At 35.7% G+C, this 11,459-nt stretch overlaps 1 protein-coding gene and 1 long non-coding RNA gene across 2 annotated transcripts; both read left to right on the forward strand.

The window, feature by feature from the left end:
- LOC112467387 lies at positions 1–1,172 on the forward strand. The gene is made up of 2 exons (XR_003042241.1): positions 1–53; positions 163–1,172. It is a non-coding gene; the product is annotated as an uncharacterized LOC112467387 (long non-coding RNA).
- A 2,801-nt stretch (positions 1,173–3,973) lies between these two features.
- LOC112467386 (uncharacterized protein K02A2.6-like) lies at positions 3,974–8,543 on the forward strand. Its single transcript, XM_025035982.1, has 5 exons — positions 3,974–4,618; positions 4,766–5,015; positions 5,115–5,550; positions 5,641–5,998; positions 8,445–8,543. Exons 1-5 carry the CDS (start codon positions 3,974–3,976, stop codon positions 8,541–8,543), a joined length of 1,788 nt encoding a protein of 595 aa, XP_024891750.1.
- Positions 8,544–11,459: the final 2,916 nt, after the last annotated feature.

Genomic DNA, 11,459 nt, shown 5'->3' on the forward strand with positions numbered 1-11,459 from the left:
TTATGGTCGATTTATCATTATTACGAGGATTCCTTGAACTGGATACAGGCTAGGTAAATTCGTTCGATATCGTGTAAACCGTGATCATTCCAGCAGGGGCGTTAGATATACTTCTAACGTCGGAGAGAGACCTCCGGTCTATAAATCGATCACTGATTTCAGAGATATCGAATGCATATGGTGATGATCCATCCTCGACCATCATGACGGAGGCACGTGCCGTGAATTAATCTTTTCGGTCAAGAAACTGAGCTCAATAAAATCAATTACATCTTGCGTATTTGTTCAAGTGGTTGCAACCCCGTTTTTATATAGAGTCATGTTTATAACGTATTATTTAATTCTCGAGTAAAGTATACGCGATACTTGATTAAAGATGTAACTTGGTACATCTTGATATTGGTACTATTCTTATGTTTCATGGTATAAATACTTATTACGATCTAGACTATTTACATCAATAATATGATTATTTCTCAGCGTGTAACAGATTAACTGAAAAAACCTGCGTTACAATAATACTCAATTTATGCGAAGCGTTACGGCTTACATTTTGTGTGTCACGATAAAGATTTGGTGTGTCAATGTTTAATGTAAAGTGCTATTCTTCTTGATTTGCTTGATGAATAATAAAGATTAATCATTATATGAATTTATGTACCTCTCTTTATTGTTAAGAATAAGCACTTGAGAACAAAACAAGCTATATTTCGCTATAGATCATTTATGATCAAAGGAACATTGACGCATTAACTCAATTACAATTATTTCTTGTACATATATTTCTTAATATTGATGAATGTTATGCATTATTTTGTGAATTGAATATAATCGATCCTTTCTTTGAGAAACAGATATGTAATGATATATTGACTACGTTAACAAGTCCAACATAAAATAACATATGATATTCAGTATTCTTAGATGAATATTAATTGATTAAAAACAAGAGATTTATTTCTTTCTTCAGAATATTAAAGAAAAGGACAATTCTATAAGAATTAGAGAAAGGATCACTCCATATGACTAATCATTTCTTTTTTTCTTGTATTTTATACAGCTTTAATTTCTGTATGACATTTCTTTGTATGAATATGCATATATTTTGATTGATAAACAGCTAAGCGTTGAATTGTAAGTCGGTAACAAATATATAATCTCAGTACAGTTCACATTAATAGTTGTTTTGTGTAGCTTCCTCATCTAAATCGCGAGATCAGGCTTCTGCGCGAGCTTGTACTTTAAACACATAACAAATTAAAGATATTTAATTAAATATCTTTGAGCTTAGTAAGAATAAGGGAACAGGACATTCAAGGGTAAATAATAAACAGTAAAATAGCAGAGGCAAGGTATAATACAAGGTACAAAGAAATAGAGGTGAGAAACGAAACACCCAGTTATTTATTAAAAGGAAATTTGGATAAAATAAATACAGGAGATGAGATTAGAGCGATGGTAAAATTAAGGTGCGGTAATTTAGAGGATACAAATAAATATTGGCTGGACGAAGAAGATACGAAGTGTAGGTTCTGCAAGACAGGTAGGGACAACTTAGATCATTATATAAGCGAGTGCAATATCACAAGTATGTGGTTTAAAAATTTAGGTAGGAATAACAGAGAAAGATTAGAGAATATATGCGATGACAAATTTAGAATAGAAAAAGGAAAGGTGCTAAATAGATTATGGAAAAGGAGAAAGAAATGCTAAAAAAAAAAGATAACGGTTGTAAATAATAATGCAATACGGCTTGTATGTAAAGAAGAAAAATGAATGATGTGTGGAGATGAATGTGTGCTTAAGTAAGAAATGTAAACCAAGTCCTTTCTCTTGGCGTATAGCTGAAATAAAGACATATATATAATTAAATATCTTTGATATAATTATATAAAAATAAATTATGATAAAGATAAATTTGCAAAAAACAAGTATTTTTTTATAGACAAAAAAATGTTAGTTATTTGTTATAAAAGCATTTTCATCAATTCGCCTTATATCTAAAATATAAAAGACAATCACAGAAATATAATTTATTTCGTACAGTGTAAGCTTATAAATGATGGATAAACAAAAGTGAAAAAATTCTCAATTTGATTATTATTTAATAGCTACCCTGGCGAAAAAAATTTCTATAAATAACTACATTTATGTAGATTTTCATGAATTCACGAGTTGTAAAAGACTTAAGGATTTTATCGTTTTTTGTAGAACCTTGTAGTATTGTATGTAAAATTACAACCATTCACGAATCAGAAATTTATATAGGTAAAAAATTGTACATTTATGTATTTTTTTATTGGACTTTACAACAGACTAAACGAAAATAAAAACATAAGTATTTTGATTTCTGCGAATTAAAAAGTTATTAATATTGTCTAACCTCAGGATTAGGATAAGAAAAACTAGAAAGCGAAGGACAGGCTAACCCAGAGGGGTAGGGGTAAGGAAGGACGCAACCAGATACTTATAAATGTCGCTCGCAAGTACACGCTCTGATGGCGTTTTCAATTTGCGACTCGACCCGACTCGGGTCGCATCATGTATACAGGACTCTAGCATCATTGACGTGGAATACATACATATCTGTGTATGTATTCCATGTCCATTGATGCGACCCGAGTCGGGTCGAGTAGCAAATCGAAAACGCCATGAGATGAGGCGCGTGGCGCAATCCGAACGTACTTGCAATGGCTCAACGTCCGTAGGGACGCTAGGACGCCTTCCGTGAGCGGTGCGATTGTCAGTTCTCTTTTGAATCAGGGAATTTAATCCCTTTAACTCAGAATCGGACCTTGTCCGATTTCGAGAGGAGGATGAGTAGTGGGTGAGATCTTAAGTTATAAATAAATGAAGATGGAAATTTATATTTAACATAAATAAAACATTTATTAAAAATATAAATTAAATTAACTATCGATATTACAATGAGTGAAAACTAAGCAAATTAAACGTGGGATTAAAAACATTTAAGAAGTGTAGAATGTATGTGTAAAGTGTATGTTTGTGTGCATTCTTTGCGGGTGTTACAAAAGTGCGGGGGTGATCGGGCAGGATTTTTAAGGAAAAACCTATTTGGAAATGGACACTTGCTCGCTATTATTACAGTCAAAATCAGAATTGAATTAGGGGAGACCGGGGCGAAGTCGGCCCCGGGACGGAGTCGTTTGTGCAATTATCTCATCTGTATGTTGTGTGAACTCGCCATTAACGCAGCATTAACTGTAAACCCTGTAAACGCGGCTTATGGTGCCCACGTGACCAACGGAGTTTAGTAAGGTTACGTGCCATGTTGTGATTTTTATCGAAGCAAACGTGTTTTCGCAGATCAAAAGTAAAATTTCTTCCGCGTCGAAAGTTTGTAATATCTTAAGTATTATTGTCTCTCCGAATCTCAAAGTAAGTGATTCTAAAGAGTAATGCATGCTGAACACGAATCCAGTACAGTTTTTTTTATTTTCATTGATTTCTATTATTTTAAAGCAACCAAAACTAAAACTTGTGTTCGGGGCAAAGTCGTGACCAAGCCATTGGGGCGGACTTGTCCCGGGGTTTCACTCTATTTTCCGTTGCAAATGCGCCATTGTATTTCTCAAATGCAGAAAAATGGAACGCACGTACTATCGCAAAACGGCTGCCGTCTGTTAGGCAGTTGAGAACCCGCCTTAAGGAATACCATGCGAACTTACCGGCAGACACGACAAGGAGAGCCTGGCGGGACAGAGCAATAAACTGAGTCTTATAGTATACACGTGTGCATTATTTGAGTCCTCACAATTAATCATATTTATATTAGTTCAGATACTAATATTACATGGCGCAGTCGCAAGTAGCCAGAATATAAATCAGACAAAGTAAAGGTATAGAGGAGAGGACTGGCAACGTAGTAAAGGGCGGCAAGTAAGCTAACCTAAAAATAAAAACCGCGTACTGGCGGAAAAAGAAGACTCGGCTATATAAAGAAGCAAATAAAATGGGAGATGCAAGTGCAAGAGGCATTAGTCCTATGAGAATGTCGGGGAACGTTGCAGAAAACTGGCAGATGCGGCGCAGCAGATTCGAGAACTACCTGAAAGCTTCGGAGGTGTCGAAGAAGCCACAGGAAACGCAATGTGCCCAGCTTCTACACTACATAGGGAAGGAAGGTTTTAAAATATATAAAACCGTTACTCTATCAGAGAATGAAAGAGACAGACTACCCATATTACTCGACAAATTCGAAGCACACTTTCTACCTAAGGAAAATCTGTCGTATGAAAGATACGTATTCTTCACGATGAGACAGAAAGGCGGACAGTCACTGGAACAGTTCGTGGTGGAGCTCACAGAACAAGCCCAGAAATGCAAACTAGGGGATCTACAAAACAGCTTAATTAAATGCATGATCACCTGCGGAGTCAACAGTAACGAGATGAGGGAGAAGCTACTACAGGATGACTCACTGATGTTGGAACAGGCCATTCACCAATGCAAAGTGATGGAGAAGGCGAAAATCCAGAGCAAGAAGATGGAAGCCACCGGGGAAGCAACGGGAACAGTAGACTTAATTAAATCACAGAAAAAGTTAGGTCAGATACAGGCAGGGGGAGGTAAAAGTGTTTACAAAGCCAAAGAGAAAGTAATCGTTAAGTGCACGAAATGTGGCAAGAATCACAATTTAAATAATTGTCCGGCTTATGGAAAATTTTGCACAAAATGCAATTTAAAAAATCATTTTGCAATTGTATGTAAAAGTAACTATAAAAAGAAAGTAAATGAAATTCAGGATAAGGATGAGAAGAAAGTAGACACTCTTACATCCCAGGATAATGAAGAATATCTGTTCATAGGAGCGATTGAAAATAATAGCGAGAAACATGTCTGGTTAACAGAGCTAGAAATAAACGAGAAAAGAATAAAATTCAAAGTAGATACAGGGGCAATGTGTAATGTAATGTCAGTAGAACACTTAAAGTCGTTAAGGTTAGGTAACATTAGAGTTAAACCAACTGATACAATGCTCAAGTCATACACGGGTAATAAGTTACAAGTCAGGGGTGTATGTACAATTAATGCTAAGAAAAATAACAGAATTTTTAAAATAGATTTTTATATTGTCAAAACTAATACTCCAGCGATCTTAGGATTATCGTCATGTTTAGAATTAAATATCATAAAGAAGTTGGAAAGTATAAATGATAGCAACACTTATGAGGATTTGGTGAAGGAGTATAAAGAGATTTTCTCGGGAATTGGCTGCTTCTCAAAGCCATATCATATAAAGTTAAAAGAAAACGCGCAGCCAGTAATTCATCCGACATGCAGAGTAGCTCTATCTCTATTACCTAAATTAAAAGAATGTTTAGATGAACTAGTAAAGCTGAAAATAATTGAAAAGGTGGAAGAGGCTACGGATTGGGTGAATCCTCTGGTCATTACACGCAAGCCTAATGGCAGTCTGAGAATCTGTCTGGATCCAAAGGACTTAAATAACAATATAAAACGCGAACAATTAATTAAAACGTTAGATGAAATTACAGCTAAATTAAACGGAGCTAAGGTTTTCAGCACGTTAGATGCGACGAGCGGATTTTATCAAATACGATTAGATGAAGAAAGCTCATATTTATGCACTTTCTCAACTCCTTTTGGTCGGTATAGATCTCTGAGAATGCCATATGGTTTGATATCAGCTCCGGAAGTATTTCAGGAGAAATTTAGGCAAACTTTTGAGAATTGTGAAAGTTGTGAACAATACATAGATGATGTTATTGTCTGGGGGAAAAACAAAGCGGAACACGATGAAAGACTAAGGAAAGTTTTAGAAACTGCCAAAAGGAACAAAGTCAAATTTAACTTAAGTAAATGTCAGTTTGGTAAAAGTAATGTCAAGTACATGGGGCATATTATTAGTGCTGAGGGTGTCGCGTTAGATGAAAGCAAAGTAACAGCTATTAAAGAACTGCAAACTCCTAAGTGTAAAGAAGATGTACAACATGTGTTGGAAATGTTAACTTATGTGAGTAAATTTATAACTAATTTTTCATGTGAAACTGAACCCTTAAGAAATCTTTTTAAAAAAGATGTACTTTTTACGTGGGGACCGGAACAAGAAAAAGCACTAGAGTCTTTAAAAAATAAATTAATAAACAGACCAGTGTTACAATTTTTTGACGTTAATAAAGAAACAGTAGTCTCAGTTGACAGTTCCAAATCAGGAGTAGGGGCGGTCTTGTTACAAAATAACTTACCGTATGCGTATGCCTCGAAAGCATTAACTGATACACAGCAAAGATACGCTCAAATTGAAAAGGAGATGGCAGCAATATGTTTCGGATTAAGTAGGTTTCATGAATATATTTATGGGAAAAAAGTAGTAGTTGAAACAGATCATCAACCGCTAATTTCAATATTTAAGAAAACACTTAATAAATGCCCTCCTAGGTTGCAACGTATGCTATTACAAGTACAAAAATATGATATTATATTAAAATACAAACCGGGAAAGCAGTTAATAATTGCAGATACGTTATCGCGGGCGTACATTAAAGATCAGACGGACGAATACTTTGACAATGAAATACAGGCACAAGTTTGTTTAGTAGTGTCAGAACTTAATGTTACAAAGGAAAAATTACAAGAAATTAAAGTAGAGACACAAAAGGACGAAGAATTAAATGACTTAAAAAAAGTTATCATAAATGGTTGGCCAAAAAATCATAAAAAATTAAAAGATTCTATAAAACCATATGCTAAATGTAAAGAAGAACTAACTATAAATGACGAACTGATCTTTAAGGGTTGCAGTCTAGTAATACCATATAGGTTGAGGAAGGAAATTTTGGACAAAATACATTACAATCATTTTGGAGTTAAAAAATGTTTGGCCCTCGCGAAACAGTCGGTTTACTGGCCGACAATGAACAATAAAATCATACAAAAGATAGAATCGTGCCATATATGTGTGAAATACTCAAATTCGCAAAGGTCTGAAAGTCTAAAGTCACATGAAATTAAAATGTTGCCGTGGAATAAAGTAGGATGTGATCTGTTTGAATTACAGGGGAAAAAGTATTTTCTTGTAATTGATTACTATTCTAAATTTATAGAAATAGAAGAAGTAACAGAAGATAGTAGTAGTTACAAAATAATTAAGATCCTAAAAGCAATGTTTGCAAGGCACGGCATACCACTAACAGTAATAAGTGATGGAGGACCACAGTTTTCGTCACATATATTCAAAGAATTTGCTAGAGATTGGGAGTTTACCCATATCCTTACCTCTCCCACATATGCACAATCTAATGGAATGGCTGAACGGAACGTACAGCAGCTAAGAACATGTTTAAAAAAGTTCTGGAAGAAAGAAAAGATATTTATTTGGCACTTCTTTATTACAGAAACATGCCAATCTTTGAGAATTTCTCACCATCCCAAATCTTGATGAGCAGAAAGTTGCGAACAACAGTTCCAAGTACTAACGAGGAGTTAATACCCAAATTAGTAGATAGGGAAAATATAGGAAAAGCAGTTAAGGATAACCAAAAAATACAACAGCATTATTATAATAAGAAAGGAACGAAGTCGTTGACAGAAATAAAAAATGGAAGTAGAGTAGCAATACAGCTAAAACCAAAAGGTAATTGGATACCGGGAATTGTAATACGGAAAGTTAGAGATAGAACATACCGTGTAAAAACAGATAATGGTTCTGAGTATATCAGAAATAGAGTATTTATAAAAGTAGCTAAGCATGCTGTAAATAGAAGAGTATCTAGGAACCATTATTTGTTTAACACTCCGGGTGAAGAGGAGGAAAAGGAAACAAAGAAATGTTTTATTGAAATAGAAAGCGACAGGGCAGAGAGAGTAGAGGGGGAGACCGAGTCAGAAACAGAAAATAGCATAGCATCAGAAAGTGAATTAGAGATAAGCAATCCGACTACCACTAGAAGCGGAAGATAAAACCACCGGATAGATTAAACTTATAAGTGTAAGAACATAATCTGAAAAAGGGGAATGTTAGGCAGTTGAGAACCCGCCTTAAGGAATACCATGCGAACTTACCGGCAGACACGACAGGGAGAGCCTGGCGGGACAGAGCAATAAACTGAGTCTTATAGTATACACGTGTGCATTATTTGAGTCCTCACAATTAATCACATTTATATTAGTTCAGATACTAATATTACACCGTCGACAAGAAGCAGATTAAGAAGGCAGTTCTTGCGGTAGAGAAAGATAATATTAAGATAAAAGTAACCGCAAAAAATTTGGCGTTCCGAGCTCTACGTTAGCCGACTGGCTGAGAAAGAATGATAATGATATAGCACATTTGGATGATGTGGCCGTACGACATCACGAAGGATCCACGGTGAATAACGTAAATAAATTTTTTGAGTTTAGCGCATGCACTCTGCTCAGCCAAGTTCATATTTATGCAACGTCTTAATTTTAAATTGCAGGTTATGAACTCTGAAAGTGAAGCTACTTTGATGGAATACCTAGTACGTTGCAACAACATGTACTTTGGGCTATCTGCGAAAGAAACCCTCGTGGTTTAGCCTTTGAATTTGCTAAAAAATTGAATCTGTATTAGATACCATGGTTCGAAGACCGGCTAACTGACTTTCTCAAATGACATCGAACATTATCCATATGCAAACACGACAAAATAATCGACCATTACCACTACGCCGAGAAAGAGAGGCTCAAAAAAATGCCACGCAATCAGAACCGCAGTCTTCACGAGCAGTGGGCGAAAAACGGAGTCAGAATCGCAGCCTTCGACGAGCAGTGGGCGAAAAACAAAGTCAAGAAAGCTAAATAATATGTGCTGCGTATGCTCGGAGATAATAGAAAACAGAGCCGATAAAAACAGTGTATTTCGTGCAGACGAATGCGTGCGCTCATCATGCTCTGTTTTTACATGCTTTAACTGTTTCAGTGACACTGATAACGAAAAAGAAAATTGATTTTCTTGAAATTATTTTCCGTTTCCTTGAATAAAATGTATTCTATTATTTTTTATGATCAAAATTATGTATCTTTATTTAAAATCTAGTCCGAGAATGAAGACACGACTCCGCCCCGAGAATTTTGACTTTTTGATTTTTGCACCTTTGTTGTTTTTACTCTATACCGGTTGAACAAAGCGACGTAGACCAAAAATACCTATATAAATTTTGTAGCTAAGAGTTTACTCTTTACAATGGTATACTATATTTCACTAAAATGATTTATTTTGTTGTTAAAAATCGGCACCGAAAAAATAGGGCCGACTTCGCCCCGGTCTCCCCTACATAATTCTTTAACCAAGTGTGCGTGTGATTTATATGTGTATGTATCATACTAAATTAAATTAAAACATAAAATTTATACTAACGGAGTTATAGTAGAATACTAGGTTAATCTAAAGTGATCACCTCGGGATCAATTATCTCCTCGAGAGTGACGGTGGAACGGTGGAATATACTGTAGAAGAAGCTAATAGGGATTAGGTAGGGATATTCGTGGTTAGGGATAAAGACGGGAATAGAGTGGTGATGATTGGCCCTGAGGATGAGCGAGCTGAGTTCGTCTATGTCGAACTCCCCAGGACCAATGGTAGGAGACTTCAGGAATCTGATCCGTATAGCAGGGAAAATAAGCGGGTATATTCGCGAAATAGTGTAGACGTTGAAGACTTTTCTCGAAAATCTCCACGCTCGATGTGGTGGACAGCGCTGGAGATGGTTCTCTGGAAAGTTCCTTGAAAGGAACAAGGGAATACAATTTCTCGGGACTTAAGACGGCGGAAGGTACAGGGGAGGGGGAGTCGGGTAATTTTCCGGAACGAACCGGAGAATAGGAGGGTTCAATCAGGGGGGAGGAATCAGGGGTGTTGGAAACCACACGATAGGAAAACGAGCGAGAAAGCGAGTTAGGAGAAAATTGCTCGATGCAATAAAGATCTCTATCAAACTTTATCTAGGATTAAGGCCCCTTTGGCGCGTCGTGTCGCCGGATTTATAATTATAGAGCAGACAAAGCTGACAAAAACCCGATCACGTATGCCCCGTCTGTCGGTAATTCGTCATCTGAAAGGTCGCTTTTAGTCGCCTAAGCAAATAGGTAGTTTAGTTATAAGAAAAAAGGAATGTGAGGAGATCAAAGCTCACTCGCCAATCGATAACTGTCCGTGCTCAGTTTACTTATCCTAATCTTAAAGGGATCCTATAGTGGCAGTAGTTACCGACATTTGCAGATTGGAAGAATTCTTTGAATTGGCTTTACAGAATTGCAAGTTTTTTGTCTAAAATTAAAGTACGCACAAAAATTTATTTCCCGATACACGATTTCATATCAGAAACAAAAAGAAATTAAAAATTTGGGCACATACATTGCAGCTGTTACCTGACGACATTATTTGCTTAAACAAAAATACTGCAGTTTACATATACAAAATGATACACAAGGGAAGTAGCGACAACATTTACGAACAATTTCGTGTAAGTAAAACTAAGATTGAATGCCTAAAAAAAAATAGTTTTCCTAAGGCAGTTTTATTAATGCAAAGATACATGCAGGTTGACAGAATGAGCAGTATTGTGGGTAACAATAGTTGCCGGATTTTGTAAGAGCTGCAGTCGCTGCAATCTGACAAGGACAGATATATCGTATAGGTATCTCGTTAGACCAGGACAGATATATCGCACAGATGTCTCGTTAGACAAGGACGCTCGAAGCACTCACGTACACGGCTCTTTCCATGTGTGCGCTACCTTCGCCACGTGCCTGAAAACAGGCAGCGTCTCAAAACTCGAAACTAAAACGACGAAGATCGGCGAGGCTTACCGGCCTACCATATCAGTTGAAAACATAAATAAATATATACGGTCATAAACGGAAATGTTTTACTGGAAAATTAATTCGTAACAAGTGTTATAAACACGATGGATGTTTCACTTTCTTCCAGATTAGTGATTTACATATACAGATACACAAAAATACTTTTTACGCAACGAAAACTTGTCGCTCGTAAACAGATGGGATTTGCATTATTAGAGGGAAACATATTCAACAATAACTAGACACGTTTGCGAGAGAAAAAAAAGTTTTGTACCTTATATTATCACTGATTTTATTATGTAATATATTGTTAGGGATTTGTCTTGCATTATTCAAATCAAATTATATATACTTTTTTGATCTTTTATTATTAGGAAAAGCATATAAAACTATGTAATAGATTATCATTTCACTTCTTCTTATTCTTTATTGTTTATATCAGTTCTTATATAATACTACTTTGTTTCATTATAAGAGAATAAAGAATACATAAGAAATTTTTACATTCAGTTCTTTACAAGTAAAGTTAGTTACAAGAAGAAGATATGTAATAGACTAATCACTGATTTTTATTCTCTTGTATTTACGTGAATCTACATCGAAAATAAATCTATCCGTGTCGATCGTATAAGCTGAATCAGAGCGAGAAA

Source organism: Temnothorax curvispinosus, unplaced genomic scaffold (genome assembly GCF_003070985.1).
Source record: "Temnothorax curvispinosus isolate PA1 unplaced genomic scaffold, ASM307098v1 QBEX01017243.1, whole genome shotgun sequence".
Lineage (NCBI taxonomy): Eukaryota > Metazoa > Arthropoda > Insecta > Hymenoptera > Formicidae > Temnothorax > Temnothorax curvispinosus.